Raw genomic sequence first — 26,508 nt, 5'->3', positions numbered from 1 at the left:
AATAATAGGAGAAATAAACTAAAGAGATGGACTTGACTCACATTTAATATATTTCAGCAATTGTTTAGTAATACATCATCCTGGAAAAGCATGTACCTACTATACGTCTATTTTTCTTTTATCATGACCTTTGTTACAGATAATTTTATTTATACGATGTGTTTATCTAGGTTTCCATGCAAACTGAAATTATAAATTACTTAAAAATATATTGATTAACCTTTCATTTGTACAAAATGCTTTCCGTACAATTAATACGCTTTTGTAATTTGTGACTATATGAATTTATAATTGTTAAGCCTAATGTTTCCATACGACATGTACATACATACTACAGTTAAGTATTAAAATGGTTATATCTAGTCGGTAATCGGATCTACCGAGGAAACTACAAAATTATATTATACCATTATTGTGCAAAAATCGATGTGTACGATTCAACTGCAGAAACAGTATTAACGATCGTATAAAACATAATTATGATTGCAAATGATATTCTCGATACAAATGGTGGTAAAACATAAATATCGTGTTACATAATTAAACAAATTTTTCTGATTACCTTTTACAATTGTAGGGTGAAGTTAGCGTAATCTTTGTACAAAAGAGGCACCAAATTAAGCTGTACTATTTTTGTTCTTCTGTAGTACTGTATATGCACGTTATTCAGTTGACCCTTACAAACTATGTATACGTTTACTTCAGTAATTCGACATCTGTCAAGTTGAACCCTTATATCGTATAAATACTGTAGCATTGATCTCTTAAAATTTGTGTGATGCAGTGCAGTCAAATCATATTCCTGAGTATTTATAAAATCTGATCCCTGCTACTGTTAATAAATAATATAATGCGATATGCAATTTCGCCTGCAAAGTCATGTATCTACTGTTACATTAATTATATCACTACAATGTGATATTTTAAATGAAGCAGCTGTTATATTTTATTGCATATTTTTTCTTGTCTAACGAATGCTTCTACTGTCACCCCTAGTAACATTTGGGCTACCTCTTACAGAAAATCTGTTAATGACGATATTAAATTTAATCAAGTGTTGCTTTTTTGTAGCAATATTTATGTCAAACATAAATCCTTTAAGCGCTCACCTCATCCAATTTGTCGTCCAAAGTTCTAACAGATATGATATTGTGTTATAAAATACCTTTTTAATCAATGATGGAAGAGTACATGAAAGTACAGGTACGTCTGTTTCGAAACATCAAATCTGTGTGACTACAGGGATCTATTTTATTTTTATATGTACTATTGATTATAAATTACTTATAAATCTAATTATCATTTAAGCATGAAGCTACGCATTCAAAGACTCGATTACACGTACGCAGATTTCTTCTTTGTTTAGCAAATACTGGTATGTACGAATGTAGATAAAGGCTATGAAAATACCTAAAAATATTCTTCACAGTAAAAAACGAATGTAACATTTTCAATATTTTTCCCAAACTTCCTAAGATGTAATATGTATTTCATTAATAACAAAACTTTTCGTTATAATTAATTTCGGGATTTAAAAATATTATTTCAACTGTGTGCGTAGTACCTATGTAATTTCACTGATACGCACGTGCTTTGTGACTTGCATTAGAAGCTGCGCTAAAAGACGCATAGCTAACATTAACAATTTAAAATCAATAGATATTTGTGTAACAAAATGCAAAAGATGACTAGGATAATATTAAGTTGCGACTAGATATGCGTATTACAATTTTGCGTAATACGCATCGACACGGCCGAGTACTGCCGTCTAAGATTGAATAGCAAAGCAACGATCAATATATTACTGTTTTAACAATTATATATTACTATAAATTAAATTAAAAATACTTTGTAAAATATTCATAAATATCAACTTGTACGCGAATACATACATACGCAAATTGCAACATACACTAGTACGTCACTGCCTGCGAATTAATACAATTAACAAGATCAGAAATATGATTCTGACTTTAACGTATAAATAATATAAACATATTTGAACAATATCGGTTAGAAACTACTTTACGCCTTCTCTCTAAAAAACCATTTGTCTCACAAAATTATATAATTTTTAGTCATTGGCTTAATTTTGATCATGCATTGATTTTAGAAAATCATATAAAATTTAAAATAGAATAATTTTGAAACTGTAAAACAATTAAAATAATAAGCAGACAATAAATATTATACATACACGTATTGTATAAATGCAATAAAGACGGAAACGGTATTTAATACCTAAACGTATTTAACAAATAAGCGTCGTTTTAAGAATTCAATGTGCGGATCATGGATCTTATGTTACAAACAATTCTACACAAAAGGCTATCAACAGTATAAATCGACAGGCAGTGATTCTTGTAATAAGTGATTACCGTTTAAAGCTTCAAAATTAAGCAAAACATTAATGTATATTAGAGAAATGTTAAGTTTCATTTTTTTTTAAGGAGAGTAACGAGGACTGTTTCTGTGCCTTTTTCGAAAGATAAAGGCAAAAATTGATCGAAAGCGCCACCAGCGACTATGCTTACGGACTGGTCCACGTGATCTTTCTTTAGCCCGAATTTGTCTTACTAACGAGTAGAATGCATCGTCTATAAAATGTCTGAGAGCTGCCGATGTTTCATAAAATGGACAACCGAGCTGATCAGCAAGTGCTTTTCCTTCTTCGGTTGTCACCTAAATAATATGCATTCAACTTTTCAGAGCCCACAATCAATAAATGAATGTAATCGATGAATTCTAAGAATTTTTCTCTATCGATGACAACAATAATAATTCATATTTTAAAACAAACAATTTATCATTTGAATCAAATTTTTAACAATTTGAGTATATAATCACTTCTTACCTTTCTTTGATGCTGTAAATCAAATTTATTGCCAACCAGTACCAATGGGATGTCCTCGTGAATGCGAACACGAGATATTAATTTTCTATACTCCAAGACTTCTTGAAAACTATGTCTATCTGTTACAGAATAACAAATCATGAATCCTTCTCCACACCGCATGTATTGGTCACGCATTGCAGTAAACTCAACCTGAAAATATTGTTCAGAGAAAATTATATATTAAATTAAAATGAAATACATGGCAAATGATTAGAACAAAATTTATTTAAAGATTAACCTGTCCAGCAGTATCCAAAATATCTAAAAGTGCAGCCTCCCCATCTATGACAGCTTGCTGCTGATAAGAATCCTCTGTGAAAATAAAAAATTGATCTTATGTGAAGTCCTATCCATAATATATTTGTACACTATATACTTTTACATTATTTTCTCATTGTAATTAATAATGTTCTCACCTATAGTTGGGTCATGATAATCCAAGAAACTATGTGTGACAAATTGCAAAGTAACGGCTGAAACAAATTTGGTCCCATTACATATTGTTACTTACTAAATAAAATATTATTATTTACACAATCGTTACCTGATTTTCCCACTCCTCCATCTCCTAGAACCACTATTTTGTATACTCTAAGACCGCCTCTAGTAGTCGGCTGAGCACCTACAGCCACGTCATTCTTGCCTTCGCAGGCTACATTTTCATTTTGTAGTACACTAACGGACATTATACCAGAAGTCATTCCTACTAAAGCTCTTGAATTTTATGGTGCTTTATCTCCATTATTCTCCGCTGAGAAGTCCTTGAAATATATTAAATACTTGGAATCAACAAAAAAAATTTGACAAGCTGCAGACATAACAACCGTAAACGTGTCAAAATATATTAAAGGATTAAGTCATATTCTAATTTACTATTTTTAGCATACCTTTAGGCAGCAGTGAAAGAGGTAAACAGTATATCCTTTACTGTAAGAGCATTAAAACTAGTAAACGTGAATCCTGATTAGTTTCAGTGTTATCAAGAGGCACGTACCCATTTGCTCATCTTACGAATTCGACATAATAGCCTTCTCGATATCGCTGAAGGAAAAAATCTTTATCGCGTTTCATCATGCTGTCAAATGTGACATGCACAAAAAGGTTGTTGCGAAATAATTTGAGTAAGGACCTAATGACACTTTGGCTGTCCTACTCATAAATCCTAGAGTCCTATTCTGGTACATGAACGTGAGTTACAAAAATATGCAGTAAATGATTTTTAAATATCTGTTTGTAGAACGTAGTGGCCACATGTTCGATATATTCAAAATTACTATTGCATTAGGAATGTTTAAATAACGAAGATTAGACATACATCTGTCAGTTCTTACTACAGAGCATTTCGTATTGTAAATTGCTTGCATAGAATAGAACTGCATAGAAAGATGTTTCTCTGCCAAATCAGAGATGAGTTGAGAGATTCACGGGAAGGATCGAGCGACCGCGTCCTGTGCGACCTCCAGTGGAGGATGCAGACGGCTAATGCACTTGCCACCTGTTACAACCAGAGATGTAATAAATATATTAGATTTTTATCACGCCAAGTAATGTATAATTGAATATATTTTTACTGGGTCAATTATACGAGATCGATGCACTGCGAAATATTCTTAACTTTAATGGTAACTTTAGTAAATTATTAGCTCTTGTATCACCGTGTCTTTCTCGCTTTCCAACGGTTTCGTTTATGCCTTCGTGTTCCCTTTCAGCTTTAGGTGGGCCACTTCGGAGAATCTGGCGACTTGTGGCTACGATTTTTTTCGAAGGAGACACAGGGTTTTGGAGTTTTTGTGAGGAGTTCATCGCTTTTTCAGCCGGTTCTCGGGCTGCCCAGAGTTGTAACAGGTGGCAAGTGCATTAGCCGTCTGCATCCTCCACCGGAGGTCGCACAGGACGCGGTCGTTCGATCCTTCCCGTAATCTCTCAACTCATCTCTGGTGCCTCATCTTCTCCCTGGTAAACCAGAGCCCCGACGGATCGGTCGCCGCCCACGTGACATATCGACCAATCGCGAGGCGGCCCGACCCCCAGCCCCGCGCGGCGTTGCCGAGTCGGTACGAGGTCGGTTCTCGCGGGAGCGCAAAGATGGCGCGGCAGTCGCGCGCGGAGAGCCGAGGGCGGCAGGCGGGTTAACTGTCGGCTTGGTCGATAGGGAGCACGAGTGAGGCGAGTTCTCGCCATGCGCCAGCGAGTTCTCCTCCAGTTTCCCTTAAACCGCTCGTGCGTTCGTTCGGTTGGCGCGTCAGACGTCCGTCGATTGTTTTCCCCTGACATCGTCCGGCGTTCCCTGGGTACGAGACCCGTCGCGCGGTGCTCCCAGACTCTCGGATCCGATCCGCGGCTCATCGAGGATGGCTTTCAACGGGGACGGCCCGCACTCGAAGAGGCAACGGCTGGAGGAGTCCGGACATAGGGTGAGGATGCACCACCAGAATTCGCGAGTCGATGCCGCGCGCCCGGCCGAGCTCGGCCGCGCTCGCGAGCCCCGCGGTCGCCATTGCGTCCTCGCGGCGGTCGCCGCGACGTCCTCGGCCCTAGGCGACCGCGAATCTCGCCGGCTGCGCGTCGCGCGGCCTAGTGTCGGTAACGCAGGGCGCGATCGGAGCGCGCCCAACGTCGCGGCTACTCGCGCCTTCCGAGGCAACCTGTTATCTCGCGAAGCGCCGGCTACAGGTACCCCGAGATCGCCGGGGAGGGGGGGCCATATTGATTATTTCGCGAAGCCGGCCGGTCGAACGCGAGCTCGCGGCCACTCGCCACGAGGTCGCGGGATCGCGAGAGAGATCGGACCGATATCCCACCCCCGGTCCTTATCTAGCGGACTCGCCGCCAGTCTTCGCATGGCGCCGTTTCTTTAGCGGTCGAATCGTCGATCGTCCTATCAAACGTATCCACGATTCGTCGTAACCATGGTTGGCAAAACCGGACTCGAGTCGGATGTCGGGTAAGGAGGATGCGTATGTTAATCCGGGCTTTGCCCGTGATTGTTTTTTTATCCAAGTCTGATATGAACGCGAGTAACCGTGTCCACGACAGGAGGAACATTTACTCGCGTTCGGAGGGGAGGATGTTTTCTCCGACCTAGAATTTATGTATAACGAGACGTTTACGTGGTCGGCGATGGGACGTGCACTTTGCCGCGGTGCAAGACGCTGCAATTTCATATCTTCCGTGCGTCCGGAGTTCCGAAGTATGGATCTCGAGGCTTAAAACCCGACGGAGTCGAATGACGTCGAGACGACTCGATCCTCGAGGGGTGCATCTCGCGGCGGCGGATGCGCGATTCATTTTACGCCCAAATTACTCGAGTAATCGCGATATGAGCTGCAAAGCAATATCGGGCCCTCGTATCCCCGTAGAGCGTTCGCCCGTTCCCTCGATGAGCTCCCGGGACGCCTCTTGTGCCGGCGATTAAACCTCCGTTCCTTCCGGCACGGAATGCGCGCCATATCATCCGCTTCTTCGGACGCGGTACTCGAAGTTGCCCAAGCGACCGATCGGAAATACCGCCGGAAATCGCCGTAATCGAGTGAGAGAAATTAACGGCATCGATTTCAATGACCACCCGGAGCGAAAAAATTCAAACCCTTGATAATCGCCACCTAAAAGGAATCATTGAAAAATTAATACCGTCGATATTAATAAATATCCGTCACTGGCACTTGATACTCCGAATTGAAAACGATCACGAATCACCATTAAATCCTTGGATGTGCACGGATCTACGAGTTGCACTCTAAATGCATGTCCTTTACTTGCATCGCGCAAGGAGGCATCGGTTGGTCGTGACTTATTGGAGTAAAAAGGGAAGTGAGGTGTAACGAGCGCGTTTATGTATCGTGTCGTCGGGTTACTTCGGGTATCGAGGACGTATTTATGGGTACGAACGCCTTCCTAGAGGTTGTGGAGACGCATTACGCAAAAGTACTGCGAGTTTCCGTGGGTATGCGTTAACGGGCATCGGTGCACGTGGTGGTGTTCCGTCGTCCAGGTTGTGGGGCTCGCTTGATGGTTTGGGACTGGGTAGAGACTGGTCCCGGACCGTCTCCACGTGGCACCGCTTATGTAGACTCGCTCGACACTCCTAGACCGATATCTCGTATAAGCCACCCGTTAATGTCCCGCCTAGGAGTGCACATGACATTAATGGACGCCCCTCTGTCGCGAGCATCGATCGAGCCGAATGACGATAAGCGACTCATGGGGTGCGGTATATAACGATACGTCTGTGCTTCTATTCTTTTTTTTTTTTATTAATTTTTTTACCGCCACACTTGCCGAATCCATGTAACCAGGGCGCCGACCGGTGATACAGTGCAGCTAATAAACCCGACGACGTCGTTCGGAGACTTTGAGACAGACGGATAAAAAATTAAAAAAAAAAAAGGGTAGGAAACGTTTCGTCCCTTCAGGAAATTTCGAGGAGACGTCGCAGTTCCCTTTGCGAACTCTGATTAATAATGACCAGGTTCTTGGGGCATCGTTATTTATGCAGAACATGCTCCTTTATAGGGAATCAGAGGGATTATGACGTACCTCGAGGGATTCGTCATGAAGATAAGAGGACGTTATCAACGTCGGTACGCCCTGCGTGTAGGATAGTAGCCGAGACTAGGACACTCTGCCATCGATTAGTGGACCCGAGATAAGCTGCACTCAAGGCGCGATGCGATTTCCCCGTTCAGGGACCTTTCGTTTTTCCGGCTTATCCTGGAGTTCCGAGCTCCGACGTCCTCGAGGAGAGGTCGGTAAATCCGAGGGTCGACCTAGCTCGGCGATTGTTGCCCGCGTTTATCGTCCCTCGTTTTATCGGGCACGTCGACCGGTTCGCCAGGGTGAGCGATACCGGTTGACGACTTATTTTCCGGACTGGCTGAGGGAGGAGTGGGAAAAATCGGAAAATCGAGGCCATGGGTGTCGTTTTAACGCGCGCGTTCGCGTTATCGCGGCCTTCCGGTAGGCCGGATTATTTATAAGTGTCGGAACAACGAGAGGGCTCAAATTATTCGGACGTGCCGTCGCTCGTCAAATTATCGGCGGGGCCACGCTTGTTGTGGAAATTGGCGCGGAATGCCATTTAATGCGAGTCGAGCGCGAAACGCTTTGGTTCGCGGGCAGCGTTGTGCACCAACAGGTACTCGATAATTTGCCCCGATCGCAAGACGAATCGCTCGCTCTCCTCCTGGCGGACGTGACGGGACAATGGCCCCTCGGTTTTGCCGGCTCACTCGAGGCAGAAAAACAAGATTGCTCGGCGTAGCGCCCTATCATTACGGTAATTCGACCGTGATGTTTGGACGGTCCGCGCAGTCGACGGCGACGCGTAGCGTCGCCTCCCGGCGCGCGTCGTCCCGGAAGGGGGAACAGGAAATCGCGGATGCGTCCCCGCCGGAGGGAGCTTGTTAATTTTCAACAATATTCGGGGGGAGAAAGGGGCACTCGTCACTTCGTTCGGGGCGACGAATTAGCGGGCGGTGTTTGGAAACGCACGGCCTCGGATGTTTTTTTTTTTTTTATCAACCGGCTTGTCAATTTAAAATCACTGTATATTATGCACGTCCACGTATCATAAATTCGACATTACGGGACTGGATGGAGCTTTCCGTGCGTTTAGAGGATTTATTGATTTTTTTTTTTAATTGTTTTTAATCGATGTCCATTGATCGGGTAGGGTGAGAGGTTTGGGGGTTGATTAGGGGTTATTTTGATATTCGTTTCCGTCGTGGGGTTTGTCCCGGTGCGTCGATCCGTTGTCTCCGAGAGGACAGGTGAGGAGGGGCGGACTTTTAGCCGCCCTTAAATAGGCTCTTTTAAATAGACCGGGTTTTTAAATAGCCCCTCGGTGCCGCGTGACGGACGGATTCATTGTCGTTCGTTGCTCGGCGCCTTGGGGGCCAACCGCGGGTTCTGCATTCCGCGTGAGTCGATCCGCATCGAGATCGTCGCAAACAATGCGCGAACGATCTTCGACCCCCCGCAAGACCGCAGGACGTAAAATGGTAAACCCGGCGATCGCGGCTCCTTTCGTCGTCACCTCTCATCGGCAACCTCAGGCTCGATCTTCAATTACCGATTCTGACTTTAACGAGTCGTCTACTTGGAGGAAAAGAAAAAAGAAGAAGAAAAAAAAAAAAGAAAAGTGGAGGGCGGAAGCCAAAAGTCACATCTAACGAGCGACCCCTTCCTTCCCTGTCACGGAGGCGCGCCCTCGGTCCTTTGGATTCTTCATATATATTTTTTTTCTCTTTCTTCCTCTTTCCTCGGGGCCGAAATAAAAACGAAACGATTACTCGAGCGGAGCCCGGATCCCGTCATTGGCCGGGGTCGCTGTAAATGAACTTTTCCGAGATAATGGCCGTCGAGGCAAGGTCATTGTCACGAGGGGCCCCTCCGGTGTCTCTCGCATGACTCGAGCCTCTCCACCGGGTTCGACGTGGAGGCTTACGCACGCTTCGTCCTTTCCCCTCGTCTCCATCGGTCTCCGTCTCTTTCTCTCTCTCTCCTTCCGTATCTACCTCGGCCGCAAATCCGACGCGAGTTTCCCCTCTACCGCCACGCAGTCTGCTCCCTTTCTCCGACTATCCGGGTATTCGCCTCTCTCTCTGTCCCCCTGCGCGCCGCCTCGCTCCGTCTCGCTCGCACCCGCGGACGCTGGGAGAGCCGCGCGGCGCGTCGCGATAGTGTTGTCACGGAGATCCGGCGAACTATTGATTTGACAACAGTCTAGCCGGCGTTAAATCACCGAGAGGATTCCCCCGGCGGGTATTCCGAAGAATGCGCCCCGCGTAATTTACGCGACACGGGAAATGATATTGGCACGCGATACCGCACGGATACGCGCGTTACGCCCGCCCGTAAGGGGGTGCTTTAAGGCCCTCCCCCGGGGGGAGGGTGGGCAGTCGGCCGGTGTTTGCCTTTGCCCTGAATTATTGTTTGTTAAGTCCGTTCCAACGCGACGCGGAAAGAGGAGTTCCCCTGGTCCGGCTTCCGGTCTCACTCCGGAATTGCGAACCTCCACCTTTTCCCCCCTAGGTAGGATTCCGAAGGGAAATTATGCTCCAAGGATCGAAGTATCTACAACTGAATTAACGACTCCTACTTGGACTCCTCACGTTTTATTATTCATTTAAGGGGACGTGAAAGTGGCATCCGAAGAGCCAATCGTTCGTGAAACTTTTCACCGAACTGGTCGTGCCGAATCGTGTCACACTTTACAACGTGAATACGTAAGCTATGAGAAACGTCCTGACCCTCGTGAAATTTCTTTTTTTTTTTTATAACGAATTTTAAAAATATCTATGAAAAATTTCATGAGTTTTAGGACCTTCCTCATACCCTCCATATTTAGATCACCCAGTTTAAAGAAAAGTTTCATAAGCGAGAGCTTTCACGTCCCCTTAAGGAGGCCTGGTGCCTGGGAATTAGATCGCATTTTTTTTGTTTTTTTTTTATTTGTTTCTCAAAGACCCGAGTTCCATTCGACGCGCCGCAACCTGTGCGACAGCGCGCGGACTCGGCCTCTTTCCGGGCCGATCTGGATACCGGATTCATTTCAATTGTTAATTCTTGAATTCTGTGCCACGATCTCGGATGTGCAAAGTCACGGCTCGTATGTGCTCCGGGGCTTCTCGTTTTCTGGAGCGCGATCGCCCGGAGGAAACCCGCTCGGTTAGTTGCAGACGAGACGTGTCCACTTATGGCGCGAGAGGCGCAGCCTCCGCGCCCGTAATTACGCTCTCTTGGGAGACGGTGCACCCCATAAGAAGTCCCCGGATGAGGGAAGACGGGGAAACGCGAGGGAAAGACGAGGAGAGACCGGGAAAGAGGCGCAAAGTACGCCGCGGGCGCGGAACCGCTCCTCCTCTTTTCGGGAAGAAGGACGCGATAACGACCGCGTCGCGGTAAGTGCCGTCCCATTTGCACGCGAACCGAATCCGCCATATATACGGGAGCACGTGTTCGCGGTTCCCCGGGAACACCGCGATATTATCTAGGAATATCCACCCTTCGCGAAATCCCCATACGACGGAATTTTCATTATGATAAAGCAATGGCGGTACCTTGAAAATATCGATAACCCATCGTCGGAAGATTTCCTCTAATTAACCTCGAAATCCGGCCTCCCCTCGACAAAGGGATCCTCCGGCGGGGGATTAAAGCGTTTCACGTGCCGATCCTCCGCTCTGCGAAGCCTTTGAGAAAAAAACTTAATAACCCACGGCCAGGGTATTGCAAACTCGTTGCCAATCATCGGTGGCACGCGATCGTAACGAGACTCGATTTCGAGAGTGTTTTTAGTTCCGGTAGGGTTTTTATTTTTTATTTTTTTATTTCTTTTATGATTGAGGTCGATCACTTTGACGGATCGTTTCGGGACGCGATGCTTGGCACAATGTTGCGGTTTAATCAGCACGCTCGTTTGGCCGAAATTCGGTCGCAATGGAATTTCGCGTTGAATGGCTTAGGAGCTAATTTTGACGAGCGTATATAATTTGAAACGGTGGTCGCCGTCGAAACGTCTGCGCCCTCGCTCGGGCTAACCCTCCTACGTCGACGCATGTTTCCGAGTCCATTTGCGGCCGAGTTGCTCTGCGTATGTCAGACAATTCCGAATTCGGGGCCCGAACTCCCGAAGTTCCGAACGAAGCGCCGGACGTTCTCCCCCGGTGGGCCGCGCCGGCCGCAAGCTCAACTTTGAACAGTGGAGGCGCGTCCTGTCCGCAACTACGAGATGGCCCTCGAGTGCCGGACAGTGGCGACCGCACGATCGAGGGAGGTAGAGAGAGATGCGGGAAATGCAACGATTCTACCGGCTCGGTCGATGATCGAATTAATCCTCGGATTTTTATTTCATTAAAAGGACGTACAATCGTTCGCGAACCTAGTGCACCGGAACTTACCTCGCAAATACGGGGGCTCTAAGGAAGGACCATGGATCTTAATTTTTTTTCTCAATTTTGGAGTAAGCCAATTTTTAACTTCGCGTTGATTTGGATGCGTTTTTTTTTTTTTTCGACCGCGGTTTAATTTTCAACTTCGCCGATGGATCGCGGGGGACATTTGGAACGGAGCTTTTGGGTCGAGGTTGGACGCGTTTGGTATCCTTAGGCACTGCTAGACTTCCGGTAGACGGGGTCGATTTATCGATAGTCCCGGTTGGCTCGTGATAGCGGCCGGTCGATGATAAACGCAGGCGGTGCAGCCAAGCGGGTCTCCCTTGGATTCCGAGGCACTTAAGCTCGTAAACCGGCGTGTGTCATACCGACCGAAATATCCTTCCACCTCGGCAACTTCCTTGGCCAGCTCGTGCAACGAGCTCCTCGACGTGGTCCGGGGCAAACATTGATTTATTACCCTCGGCACGACGTGAAATTTCGGCCGCGGCGCACATTTTGTATCTCGCGATAGCCACCGGGAGCAGTTTCAATCGCGATGCGTCCGTGACAAAGACGTCTCTTGGATCGCTGAAGAAATTATGGGACAGCCCGGGCCTCGTCCGGTGTCACATTCTGGGCTGATTCATTTCGTGTCGGTGCACTTTCGACGGAAGCTCCGACCGGGAGAGGTTCTTTCAAAGGCGAGACGCCCGAAGAGCCGATGAACGTCCAATGAATATGCAAAAGAAGTAATTCGAAAATTCGGAAAAAAAAAAATGTATCTCGAAACCGAGGTTGGTCTGTCGACTTTCTGGAGTCGAGGCTACCCTCGCGTGTCCTGGGGAAGGGCAAGGAGCCATTTGCCTCGGGGAAAGGAGAGCTTCGTACCCGGTGGTGCGACCTCGTGTCACCGTTCCGACGAGATTCGCGTCCCCTTGATTCACGATCGCACGTCGGGGAGCGGATAGGAGCGACGCCCTTTGCGTACGCCAAGTCAACGCGCGTCGCTTTGGATCTCGCCGGGAAGATTTATGGGTTTCAGGAAGCAACCTGGAATGAGATTGGCTCCAGGTGGGGGGGAATTTGTCGCGAGAGAGATCGATCGGCGGAGAGGGCAGTTCCTGGAGAGCCGGTGCCCTGACCTACCCTCTGGACGGGCATACGTCCGGTGGGATGCGAGACGTTCGCCGGATGGAGTCCTTCCGACCAGGAAGAGGATCTCGGAGAGAACCGCGAAGAGGTCCTCGAAGAGGATCCCGAAGAGGAGCCCGAAGAGGTCCTCGAAGACAACCCCGAAGAGCATGATCGGTCGAATCCCAGACCTCGACGCATCTCCATATCGATCCCCATAAAACCTCTGGACCGGGATGCTGTATCCCAGTCTCTCTGAAACCCGAAGAAGCCGAGGCAAGATCTTCTGGCACGCACTCGGCCGAGAAGGCGCGCAAGCCGCGATGCAATTACCGCTCCCGGGAAACTCCGGGTTACCCTTCCGTATACAGGCACTTAGAATCGGCAATTCCGGGCAAAGTTTTAATAGGCGACCTTAAGAGTACGCGGGCGCATATTATTGGACAGGGGGCCGACATTAGATGTACAAAGTGTGCCGATTAATTCGGAAGTCGACGCCTGGGTGGTGCACCGGCTAGAGGGGCTCCGTGTACGCGCCAAGGTACACCGGGACAGGTATATAGTAACCTGCATGTATAATCGATACGTGCCCGTTTCCGTATACACGTGTATCCGTGTACAGAGACGCCCGCACACGAATGGCCGGTTTTACGTGTGTGTACGCATATATACGTATGCGCGCCTTTTCCACCCGGGCATAGCTTCCAAGCTTTTGTCCGGCGCCGGGTCTTGCTCGACTCGCACTCGCTGCTTGTCCACTACGCGGGGGGCACCCCATCTCGTGAAAGCGTAATTTTTGTTTCGGTGTCTGCGGTCCCGTACCTGGCTTACCTGGCCTACTAGTTATCGTGACCTCCGCCACTTCCGGCCCGACGTTGGAAATTTATGAAACCTCCGTTCGTTTGGCCGCGCTTCTTCCATTCTCGCGTCCCCGCCGTCCCTCGGCGAGAGAATGGAAAATTCAGGGATTTTTTAAAAAGCTCCCAGGAGCTCGCCTCGCGTTTCTGCCTGTCCTCCCGTCCGTTCGTCTTCTCGTATACGTCGAAAGGGAGACGGCGAAGTGCAACTTTGCGGCTCCGCGTCGCTCGCGAAAATTCACATCCCGATGAGCTTTCGGGATTACCGGTCTTAGAGGACCCACTCCAATTCCCCCGGGTCTACTCGAACGTCCGAAAAGCTCCGTTTCTTCGACTCGGGTGGCTTTTTATTTTATTTTCTCTTTTTTTTATACACGGGGAATTGGACGCAACGGTACGGAGCTTTTTGCATCCCCTCGATGCGTTCGCTCTCTCTTTCCAGAGGCAATGACGGGGGATAATGGGGATCGAAAGCTCGCCGTGAAGCACTCGTTTCGTTCACGGTTTAGGAGCTTTCCAAGGCTTGGTTGAGCTCCGTTCGAATCAATCGAGGCGATGGAGGAGAGATACACCGGCCCGGGTGATTCGGGTTGGTCGACTTGCACCGAGCTTCGCAAGCTGCGACCCGGACACCATCTCCTGAGGAAAGTTTTGCTCGTCTCGGTATACAGTATACTTGGAATCGGTAATTCCATCCGAAGTTTTAATAGGACCGGGGCCTTAAGAGTACGCATACATATTAGATGCGAGGAGCGTACCAATTAATTTGAAAGTTGAGCTTTCCGGTATAGCTTTCCGGTTCGGCCGGAAGGACCGGCCCCTCTTTGAAGTTGCCGGCGGCTCGTTCGCGGTTACTTGCCTTTCTCGGCCGTCGGAGATTCCTTTTATTTTTTCCTTCCCCTCCGGAAACGTAATTTCTCCTCCGCAGCCGGGTCGAGGAGTAATTCTTAACTGCCGGCGAGGAGTAGACCTGCACCGAGGAGTCCGGAGTTTGCATTTCGGATGGAGGGTATTAAATTAAAGTGCCGGGACAAGGGGCGCATTTTTCGAAATTACGAAACGGGGGGACTGGACCTTGGGCAGGGGCAAAACTTTTCCGGGGTGTCTCGTCGCTATGTGCATCGATAATTCAACCCGCGTTGTATGCGCAGAGGGCATCGATTGACGCGAAAGGCGAGGGTGGTCCACGCAGCATCCGTTTCTCTGGACCGGGCGGCCTCTTCCGCGACTCGTTCGCCGTTTCTTGACCGCTAGGTGTGGATACTTCATGAACACGCAATTCTCACCCGGCGCAGATTGGAAAATAATTCCGGATGCCCAGGCCGAACGAAACCGCTCTCGGGCCGGGGTTGCGGTCGGCAAGGGGAAAACAAAATCCTGCATAAAGCGTCGCCGCAACGCCGCGGCTTTTCAGTTTACGATCCGTTTCATCTGGCCGGATCGCGAACGAAATTCATAACTCACGATGCTCCGCCGCTCCGTGGCGAGCATGGATCGACAATGGACCGGCACGGTGACCGCACCGTAAACGAAATTTCACAATTTTTCCGGGAAATCCACCTCGATCCGTACCTCCCTGATGTATCCAAAATCAGACGATCATTCGATCGAAATATTCCACGGTCGAAAATTCCAGTCCAAGGCGAGTTTACCGGTTTTGTATAAAAAAAATAAATAAATAAATACACATACATATGGAAAAAAATATATATTTCTTAATATTCCCGCAGATTTTGGCCGCAGATTTTAGAGGTACATCTAGAGGGCGAGGATTGGGAAACTTGGAGTTTCGGGGGGAAAAAAAAAATCCAGAAGAAATATAGAAATGCCCCGTTGCGGCTCGATCTCCGGAGAATAGCGGGTTATTTACGAGGGCGCGATTTGTCTCGCTTATTCGCGTATTTACGATTGGCCTCCCCTCGGCCCCTGCATCGGGATCCGGCCGATCGACGCCCGCCAGATAAATCAGGGAAGAAGTAATTTCCGTAATAATTTGTCAGCGTCGGCACCGGCGAGCCGGGTCGCTTGTTTGCCTTTGTGCAGCTCCGCGCCTCTGCCGGGGAGGCATACAATTAGTCGTCGTCGTTGCCGTCTCGTCGTCTCTTGTTATCGTAGTTTATGCCGTTGCTAATAGCATGCCCGCGGTACGTGAACGTCCCTGCAGCCCGGCGCACGTACCCTACGTGCATTACGTAAAATTTACGTACCGACCAGGCCAAGTGGAGGCCCCAAGACGTGTCTCGTCTTTGACTGGAAAATGTGCCTTCCGCGGTTTCCCGGCAAGAGTCACTCGATTTCATAGATTTCTGGATACCTCGATATCACTGACTGATTGATACCGTGCTATTCGAGCCATCTAAAGGAACGAGAAATTTTCATTACATCCTAACCATGAAATCATTCGGAATTATTATTGATATTCCTTATGAATAGAAGTGCCTCATAGGGGTAGTATGGGCCATTTTTTTGTCATCTCGAATTAGGACGAAATAATCGAATCGCGGAAAATTCGCCGACGTAGAAATTGTTTTTCCTATCGATCGCGCGCTATTCGACCCAATTGTGATATCGATACCGTGCTAATCGAGCCATCTATAGGAACGAGAAACTTTCATTACATCCTAACCATGAAATCATTCGGAATTATTATTGATATTCCTTATGAATAGAAGTGCCTCACAGGGGTAGTATGGGCCATTTTTTTGTCATCTCGAATTTATCCGAAATAATCGAATCGCGGAAAATTCGCCGACGTAGAAATTGTTTTTCCTATTGATCGCGCCCTATTCGACCCAATTGCGATATCGGCTGATGGCCTCGCCGCGGGTTTCCTCCGCAATGATTCCGCGACTCTATGCGTTTCAAGGGAAACGTCGGAATTAACTACGCGTCGTTTGTCCGAGTTAAGTGCGATTGATGTTTACTAGCGCAACGTGATCGCGTTATTTTGCTCCTGGCCGGAACAACGTCGTCCGATGCGGAGTCTCCGTGTCGGCGGCGCAAAGAGAAGACGCGGAGGAGAACAAGCGACGATAATCCCCGACATTCGGCCCGAGTCCGGCTCTTCCGCGCCGTCTTGTCCCGTGTCCGGATAAACGAAGTTCCGCGGCGGCCGCTCCTCCTTTTTCCGCGGGTCGATTCGTACCGTAGTCTCGCGTTTCCGCCACTTTTAGGACGGAATGTCTCTCGTCTCCGAGTTCCGGGCGGAGTTCCAACGCGGAATTTCCCCGCGGCGCGGTTCGCCGATCGGCGTTCCTTAGAGCCACGTGCCGGTCTCCTTTTACGAGGGATTTTCATCGCGCCAGGTTAATTCCGGAGAGAAGGTGCGGCAAGCGGAGAAAAATCGCCATCGACCTGCGGAATCGATCTCTGCGACGATGCCTTAAATATCCATTATATCAGGCGCGAAAATCGCGTCCTATATTTTTTTTCATATTTTTTTCTTTTATTCGCAGATGAATAGAAATTTGCATCATTGGGAAATCGCGTCAGAGATCAACATTTGATAGCCGAATTATTAACCGAAACTATTAATTTTTCATGCGAAGGTAGGAACCCGAGAATCGGGTTTCTGGTCCACCGGCTCGAAGGAGAGGTCGAGAAACGCTTGCGAAAAATCGTCGAGAGATCGATTCGTTTCGAGTCTTGCACCTCGTTCGGCAGCGATAGGTGCCAGCTGGGATCGCCAGCAGGCGACGCAGCCTCCTGGTCCAGGACTCTCCTCTGGGGCCAGCCACTGATTCGGAAATTCGCTCGCGCACGGCGAGAGAATTCTTCGAGCAGCCGGCCGATTACTCCAAATTGAATCCCCCGCGCCGGGCACGCGCAATCTGGGACGTTGTTACGTGGGACGTGGCTTTCCCGACCGGATTTTCCGCCCGCGAGATTCCCGATTTTCCGGCCGACTCGCGGCCCGGACAATGCTCGCTGTAATTTCGCGTTCGCCTCGGCCTCCGTCGATTTTGAGGTAATCGGGAAGGAATCGGTACGAGTCGGCGCCTCGTCCGAAAATCCGCGCACCGAGCGTAAAAAAATCCTGAAGGTTCGCTATCGGCCCTCAAAAAAATAAAAGAAAAAAAAAATGGAGTTGACTTATCCGTTGCGAGTAAATCGTACTTGCAAAATGGAGAGGCGGGGTTGATTAATAAATTCTGGATTTTACCGCCTCCTTGTTTTTTCTTTTTTTTTTCCTTTCGGAATTCCAGGTCGAGGGTCCTCTTCCTATCCTGTTGCTCCTTTAATCCCGGAATTTATGAAAGCCGCCGCGATTGAATATCTCGAGAGAACCGACTCGGCGCGTGGTTTCCGGTGGAGTTCTCCAGTACGTGGGGTTCAAAGGGATTCGCGGCAATTACTGATTGAACCCGCCGGCTTGGGCGAGGTCACCTCCTGGACGGTGATAACGCCGGCAATTCCGGGCGCGCAATTCCTTGGAAAATTCATAAGCTAAGGGGTTAAGTGTTACAGGCTCGTAGTCGCGGCATTGCCCCCCCAATTATCTTGTCCGTTATGAATTATGTACAGGGCCGGCATGCTGGCCGAGCCCTCTTTCTCCCTCTTCCTCCCTCTCTTATCGCGCCGCTGACCTCGTGGTCCAACTTTTTCGGTATCACCGACGCGCCGAACCGTGAACTCTCCTCTCCACTTCGAGGGCAGGCTTTTATTTCTAGATTAAGCCCTTATTAAACGCCCCGAAAAATTCGGCGCCGCGGATTTCACGGTGCGATTCCAATTTTTTTTTCACAATTTTTTTTCATTCCCTTTCCATTCATTCTTGCGCATCCATACAGAGACCGCGCGTAACTCGTGGCCGCTGTTTACGCCATCCTCGTTAAAAACTGAGTAGAAACGTTCTACGCTATTTTCTTCTACGGTGCATGGTTTACCTTAGAAAAAAAAAAAAAAAAATGAAAAAATTAATTAACAAAAAAAACAACCGACCAGGCTCGAGCGTCGTATAGAAGAAGAGCGCAAGATTTTTTTCACCTCATTTTCGGGAAGGATAACGATGTGTAAACCGCGGGCTCGAATTTTCGTGACATCCTGCATATATGTCCTGGAAAGTGGGGTAGGGGATGATTCTATTTATTTTTGCCGGACTTATTTTCGGATTAGGAAGAGTCAAACGATCGAGACGCATCTACGGGCACCGAGAACGTAAAAAATATCTTCGATGGGAGCTGGGGACGCCGATGAGAGCTTCTGGGTACAAGTACTCGGGAAAGCCGCTCTCGCGCCTTTCCCACTCCTGATTTATGGGATCGCGAGGATCGGATTTAACGCTTTGCCGGAGGAGCGAGGTTAACCTTCGCCTCCTCTCGCATCTGCTCGGAGGAAGTTACGCGTCTAAAAAGTCACTCGCTTTTGCATTAGTCATGCTCGTCGAAACGACCTCGCCGCGTTTCACGGGTGATCGGTGCCAAGACCCGGTTGAGCGATTGTGAAAACTCTTTTCGACCTCCCTCGGCCCCCGCGAAGCGCCTCGAAATAGGACGGCCCGAAATTTGAGGGTTTGCGAAACCGCACGACCAGGCAAATTGGTCACTTTTAATCGTTCCCGGAATGAACATTGAAGTTCGACGAAAAGTTGGAATTCCATCGGTGGAGGAACCTTCCATGGGGTCTCCACGTTTACCCTGGCAGAGTTTCAGGCGAATCGGTACGCCCTGGTGGAAGAAAAGTGTCATGTAGGATCGGCTCCTCGGATGCCACGTTCATATCGCCTTAAGCGACCTCAGGTCCGGCGGGATGACCGCGGGAGGCTGGAATCTGGACCCGGAGACGACGTAGGGAACGTAAACAGCGTTTTCTCCGGTAATCTCTTTATCGGCACGTGGTTGGCCATCGGCCAGTGGAAGGCCCCCGTGGAATAGGCGTTTCGAAGCCGAAGTCGAAGCCCGGAGAGACGGAGAAGTCGCAGTAAACGGAAATTGTTGCGACGACGTGCCTCGATTAACCTCGAGCCCGCGGATCCGTGATTCCTCGACTTGGCCCCCTCTTTTCCCGAAGGGGGAAATTAACGGGTATCGATCGGAACTCCGCCCCCGGCCTGGACGAGACTCGATCCGGACGCATCGATAGGAGTGATAAAACGAGCGAAAGGATCGGGGGTCGTTTCCAAAAAAAAAAATGACAACCAGAGATCAACTCGTTGCCCCGTCATCCCTTGAATTCTAAAACCAAGAAATATGAATTTTTCCATCTACCCTATCCTATTTTTATCCTTTTCGTCATTATTTTATTATATATTATTTTTATCCTTTTCGTCATTATTTTATTATATATTATTTTTATCCTTCAGCGAGTTTCTCCGAGTTCCTCCGAGTGATCCCGAGTGGCGCCGAGTCCCTTGAGCCCGCATAGGTCGCGGCGACTCGTTAGCCCGGCGCTCATTCGCGAGGGGTTAATCCCCCGGTGCGGTTCGCCGGGAGCCGTTTCCAGCCGGGGGGATGCATCGCGTGCCGAAATGCCTTTCCGCAACCCCGGGCACCCTTTTTCCCCCGAGACCGCGCCGGGTCCATTGAGCGCGAGCCACGTGGTTGGCGCCGGGCCAGCCACCGGGCTCGCCTGAGTTATGCTCATAACTATACGCGCGGACGTGGCTTCTCGCCGCGATTCGTAATGCGCGAGCTATGCCGCGCCGCCCGCGATAGGTACTCGGAGGATTCTCTTGATCCGAGGGGCATAAAGCCAGATCTCCGACGAGGAGACCGAATCTCGAGACGGAACCCGCGCACATAACCTCGTCCCCGCGATCAACGGCGGCCATGCCGCACTTTTTTCCAAAGCGCGATAAAGAGCGCGCTAAAAGGGGCACAGTCCGGGAAATTGTCCCGAACGCTCTTTTTCAAGACGTGGAATCGCAAATCCAGTCGTTTGCGGCCTCCATATTTACAGTTGCAATTTCTGGGCTCGTTTACATCGGCCGAGACGCCCTGGTCGTTCCTTTCCTTTGGGGGTAGGCTTCGGAAAGAAATGTCGATTTTCCCGATTTATGACGGTGGGGGGAGAGGTCGAATTTCTTTCTGCCGACATTCTCAGGGTGCAACGAAATGGTCGAAGTTCCTTGTAGCTCCGATTTTGTACGAAATTGTAGATCGCCTCGGCTCGCCGCAAGGAGGCCTCGAATGCGCTCGATTTGACGACGGCTTGCTTATTAACGGCCCCGTCGAACGGGACGGATCGTCCAATCGGCCGTCCGGTGATTTATTTACGCCCAAGCTGCCGGGGAAATTGCGACCCCCCCACCCGCGAATTACGTAACCGGCGAGTGCGCGCCCCGTTTCCCGGGGTGCCTTCTTTCTCACCCGCGCGCCAATTTACCCCATTCGGTCGAACTTTTGTCCGATTCGTGACGAACTCCCGTTAACGAGCATATTCAGGGGAGCGCTCACCGCTCGTAATAATAAATCTCGGTTATCTGCCCCCGTCGTTGTTGCGAAAAACGGCTCGAACGAGGTAAAGGGGGGAAAACGCGAGAAAAAAAATGATCGCATTGCCTGGCGGTCGGCTTTTTGATAAGCTTCCCTCCCTCTTTTTTTTTTTTTCTTTCCTTTATTTGCCCACGATTTTTCGAAACGTTTCCTCTGGATTTTTCGCCCCGTTTGGACGCGCATCGCTCGTCGACTTTCGAAGGCGATTCAATTTCCGACGCCATTTTAATAATGACGTAAATCACTCGCATTAATTCCCGACGACATGTGGTCGCAACCGCCACGTGGGTACCGCACGTCATCTGCACGCGTCTCACGTCACGTGCTGCGCTATAGTTGTAACGAAATGCCCCGGCATTAGTATAACGTGGACAGGGACGCGTTAGGGATTTATTCGACCGTCTGGTGTTCGCAAAAATGCGAAAGCGTCCTCGAGGCGCGTTATCTCGACAACAGGCATCCAGTGGGATTATCAGCTGGCGGATAATTGAAATATTCATGACGGCTGCGGCGTAAAAATCCCCCCCGACTCGTGTTCGTCTTTCGTTTAATGACGGTGTTAATTACTGAAATTTATTCATGCCGACGACAGCACGACGTGTATCATCGCTAGGCGCGAAGTGGATCATAAATTATCCCCGAGTGGGCTCTATTTACGATTAATGGCTCCGAGTAGCAATATCGAGAGTATCGTTGTCACTCGTCGGGAGACCTGCGGGAGAAAAATCGAGAGGGCATAGGCGAACTAATTGTAGAATTGTCCCCGCGGATGCGTTTAAGAGTGGGTTAATTTTATTTAAACGTAACTAGTACGGGCCGAAAATGTTCCCGCTAGAGAATTGTTTATCAATGGGCGGAAATTCGATTTCGTAAATGAATGTATTCCACCGGTAATAAGCGCATCCTCGGCCACGATGTAATTTTAATAATGAAATTATTGCCCCCACACGCCGTGTTTTAATCTCTTGAATAATTCACGCCTCCGCCACCTCCACGGCGAGATATGTAAAAATCATCTGCCTCGTGTTTATTTTTAATTTCCTCGCTAATGGAAATTACTTAAACTTGTTCCTGCCCCCTCGTTTCCCAAGTGTTGCATATCGGTGTGTAATAAAACTTGTAACGCGTTGCATGACGTAAGTCGGACTTGGGCGTGATTCGATATCACCTGATCCGCGATTTAACTAATTGAAAAGAAACTGTTAGTAATAAAAGCGGATATTTTGTAAAAAAGTTCCGATCGGTGGTCTGAGTCGCGGTATTACCCTAACGTTCATAATAGTTCCCGGTAACGAGACCTCTGTTTGCATAACTAGTCCTCGAGCCTTTTTTAGAACATATTTAACATAATTTATCATGCAAATTACAACGTGCATTATACCCGAGGATGATATCGGCGAGTTATTGTGACAAACATTGCAATGTAACTACCTGAGAGTCACGGCGGGTGATTAATCAATGAAAAGAAAAGCAATGATGATTTTAATTTTTTACATTTCACCTTGCAATTACCTTACTTTACCTTGTTTCACCATTTAGTTATCTAACCTAAGAGGTGCATAATAGATAAGGCGGATAAACAAATTATTCTAATAAAAAAAAAGCGATCAAGAGTTTAATTTTTTACACGTTACCCTTGCAATTATTTTACTTTACCTTCTTTTACCATTTATTTGTCTAACAAAAAGGCGCAGGCTCGCGAGTGTCGCTTAAAATTCTATCCGGAGAGTATCTTCGTGACGGTCGGGCTTCTCTAATCACTTGTCGCTTATCACTTATCGCGGTTCATTGCACGGCGGCGAACTTGAAAGCCCGGTTACCCCGAAGAGAGGGTGCCCTATCGAAAGGAATGTCCCGGTGACGACAACGGAGACTGCGAATTTCCTCCCCCGCCGCCCTTCGCGCATCCACTTAAGCTCGAATTTTTATTCGCCGGAAGATTGGCCGGTGAAAAGTGGGTGTATGTATTATTCAACCCGGGCAAATGAGACGTGATTCGTACACGCGAGCGCGCCTCATGTTCCATTCATGACTCGGGCCGGATCACGCGGAATGAAGTGGCTGAACGCTTTTCGGCAAGGGGTAGGGACGTACAAAAGTTTCTGCCACCCCTCCCCGACCGGCCAACGAGACTTTTAAATACATTTCCTCGTGGAGTTCTTCCATCCAGGGCTCCTGAAAAGACAGAAAACGAGAGCCCGAGGAAGGAAACCGATGCCGGGATACGCGCGGTCCGCGTTCGTTGCCGTTCGCCATTTTCCACCCCTGGCTCGCCCTACCCTACCTTTCGAGGCTTTTCGGCCGAGCACCCGTTTCATCTCCCGTTTGTTACCGAGGAGCCCTCGTTCTTAAAAAAAAGAAAAAAAAAATAGAAACAAAAACGTAGAAAAGTAAAAATACAAAATCCTCCCCGAGCACCCTCCTCGACACAATAGGGCTTCGACTCGCGGCTCGACGTACCCTCGCGCACTTTTTACAAAATTCTTTTTCTTTTTCTTTTTCTTTTTTCTTCCTTTCTCCCCCTTTCCTCTCGTCCCTCCCGCATAGATCGCGACGTCGGCGAAGACTGCAGGTACATTTCCGAAAATCCCGAGGGACGCGGCTGGAAAAGCCCGCGACGAGAGGGGCGCTCTTCATATTTTTGGATCGCGCGTGGATAAATATTTTATCGCGACCGAGCGAATATCTCGCTGTACCGCGAAGTGCGTCGAGCCATCGCTGCCGCTTCTGGCAATATTTGGTTTCTCCTGATAGATCGCTCGCAGATACGTGTACTCGTACTCGGTCATACGCGCACTCCTACCCGTACGCTCGGCGCGGAACCTTGCTCCCCCGAAAATCCGTCCTCGAGATCCCGACTCCGCTTCCTGGTTGCAAAGTTCACCGCGCACTATTCCCGTACCGTCAGACAGGGGGACCGACAAAATAAAAGCACGCGACCGGGCAATAATAGACCTTTGTGCCCGCTCGGACGGCGATCGCGTACACAGAGGAGGGGTATCGAATCGCGGCGCCTCCACCGCCTCGCCAGCGCTAAACTCGCCCCAAAGTGCCCTCTTCGTTGGCTAACTATTATTAGGACCTGTATATATATGTACACCGGATCGACTAATTACGCAAATTGAAATTCAAATACGCGATGACAATTGAATTTCCCGACTTCGTCGCTTTGGTCGCCCGGATGAGATCTCAGCCCCTCGGAAGGTCTTCCAATGGATATTTTTAATATACCTATGTATTCCATATTTTTTGCAATCTCGAATTTTGATATTCCGAGACGATCGGGAAGAAATGATGCCTCGCTGATTTCGAGGCAATCGTTACCTCGAGTTTGAGGTTACGGTGGAGTCGCTTCTTTATCGCCGGTGCGTTAATCGAGAGATTTTACGGGGATCCAATTAATTCGAAATCAATGCCTCGAAAAATTCTCCCCAGGGTGGGTTCTCCGGTTCAACCCCTTAGGCGCGTTCCATCCCCGGGATGCCACCGCGGAACGTTTAATTATCGGTCTAATTAGCGGCATCGCGTAATTAATGCAAAACTCGTGGACTAATAACCTGTCGCTTTTTGTTTCAGAATCACGAATACGGCGGTTACGGAGACGAGCCTCGGAGGAAAAGGTACGACGTGCCGATTTATTCCAGATTTTCACCCCTTTTTATCAGTCTGATAGCTTTTTTGCTCATTTAATTAGGAGTCCGATACACCCTGGAAGAAATGATAAATTACCCGGCGATCGCATCTGCGGAAAAACTGGAGCTTTAAAAATCCCACCAGGGCTCTGATAAGAACTCGAACGGTCGTATCACTCTTAGATGAGGTGTGGGAAAGACCAGGTTAAATCCTTCCAAGTCGCCGCTTTTCCGGGGGAGGGTCGAAGAAGAAGATCGATCGCGTCCAATCACCTAATCAAGCGATACCGAAGTCCGTATCGACGCGTGATTAGTTCGATCTCGATCGCCGTCTTATTCGACCTGATTAGTTCCCAATTTTTTTATGCGACCGTTTAACTTGCCAGATATGGAAACGATTCCTCACCTCCTCTAGGAGCTGCTCAAAGTTCGAGTGGTTTATTCAAGAAAGCCGGAAAGTCGGGGCTCGAAATGAAAAGTGCGAAATAATCGCGGGGATCGAACGAGGGGGGATTTCTTTTTCCTCCTAATTCCCGATCGGGCCGAAAATAAAAAGGGGTTCCAATTCGATTCAAGCAGGATCCTCGTGCTCTCTCGGAGCCGGCATTTCGAGAGGGCACGCTTTGAATGATTCATCCGGGAGACCCGGACGAGGGTAATGCGAAGATTGCAGCCGGCCTTATGGGGCTTTCCAGCGGAACAACTTTTTCAGGGAAATGCGATGCCCCAGTTTTGCCGCGGTTGTGCTCCAGCCACTTACTCTGCTTATCGCCCGATATATATCACCGCTCTCCAGATCTAGACTCTTGCTCGCCTCGCCCGACAAATGCGCTGCACGAAAGGATATTAAATCGAATCGATCGGCCGCGAGCAAATTGGTTGCATTTCGACGAATCGACGATTCGCCGCCCTCGCATTTGCACGACTGCTTCGCGTTTATCTTGCTCAACCGCGACCGGAAATATCGGCTCCGTAATGATTAAAAATAGAAAAAAAAATATATATATATACATATTTCTCAAATTTTTTCGCTGGTCTATGGAACGGATTGAAATTAACGTTTTTTTTTTATTTTCCGCGAGAGATCCGCTCGTTGCATAGGTACAAGGGAACTGCAGTCTCGCGATGCATTCACGAGTTGCCTCGTCTTACTCATCCGCAGTCCCAAATATCAGCTCCATTTTTTACAGAGAGAAATACATATTCCTCCCACAACGCGCTGGTTTATGGGAACGGATTGAAATTTCACGCTTTCTTCATTTTCTCCGGGAGAAATCTGCTCGAATAGGTAAACGGAGCTGCAGTCACGCGGCGCGGATCCAGGAGGTGCATCGCGGCGCATGCGCGTATCGGTATCGCGCATCTCGGGAGGAGCGGGACCGATTGTAATCGATATCCCGCAGCGGCCCCTGCGATTTCGATTATGGCCCGCGGCCATAAACAAATTATTCGAGTTGAATATGCGCTTGACACGGGAGCGCCTGATACATCCGGGACGGCGAGCCTCGACGGCCATTTTAATTAATTTTCCCGGGCGATAGGTAAGCCCTGCCCGACGGTTTTCATCGGCGAGTTCTCCACCCCGACGTCCGTTTAATTGCGCATTATCGTTATGAAGCCAATAATGTAGTGGGCGCGAAGTGCAGCCGCGGGATGCGTCGCGTCAGCTGTTCTTGCACCGCG

General features: G+C 48.5%; 2 protein-coding genes across 3 annotated transcripts in view; one reads left to right on the top strand and one right to left on the bottom strand.

The window, feature by feature from the left end:
• Positions 1-27: 27 nt before the first annotated feature.
• Positions 28-4,259, bottom strand: LOC105698144 (GTP-binding protein Rit2). Of its 2 annotated transcripts, XM_012422143.2 has the most exons (7): positions 3,891-4,259; positions 3,784-3,823; positions 3,441-3,657; positions 3,313-3,369; positions 3,135-3,208; positions 2,855-3,046; positions 28-2,682 (listed from the first exon to the last, which is right to left on the bottom strand). In XM_012422143.2, the coding sequence occupies exons 3-7, from the start codon at positions 3,595-3,597 to the stop codon at positions 2,446-2,448; spliced, it is 717 nt and encodes a 238-aa protein (XP_012277566.1). In that variant the 5' UTR covers positions 3,598-3,657; positions 3,784-3,823; positions 3,891-4,259; the 3' UTR covers positions 28-2,445. The 2 variants fall into 2 exon arrangements, with proteins under 2 accessions (XP_012277566.1, XP_012277565.1); XM_012422142.2 differs by having other exon boundaries at positions 3,784-4,259.
• Positions 4,260-5,110: 851 nt separating this feature from the next.
• LOC105698110 (heterogeneous nuclear ribonucleoprotein L) overlaps positions 5,111-26,508 on the top strand; it is a 108,531-nt gene continuing 87,133 nt past the window's right edge. Inside the window, exons 1-2 of the mRNA XM_012422072.1 lie at positions 5,111-5,310; positions 24,770-24,813. Of these exons, the coding sequence (XP_012277495.1) occupies positions 5,248-5,310; positions 24,770-24,813 (107 nt within the window). The 5' untranslated portion in view covers positions 5,111-5,247. The remainder of the gene's footprint in view (positions 5,311-24,769; positions 24,814-26,508) is intronic.

Source organism: Orussus abietinus, unplaced genomic scaffold (genome assembly GCF_000612105.2).
Source record: "Orussus abietinus isolate OABI.00-Male unplaced genomic scaffold, Oabi_2.0 scaffold1, whole genome shotgun sequence".
Taxonomy (NCBI): domain Eukaryota; kingdom Metazoa; phylum Arthropoda; class Insecta; order Hymenoptera; family Orussidae; genus Orussus; species Orussus abietinus.
Note: the sequence above shows the minus strand (reverse complement) of the source record. Positions and strands in the feature narration are given on the sequence as shown.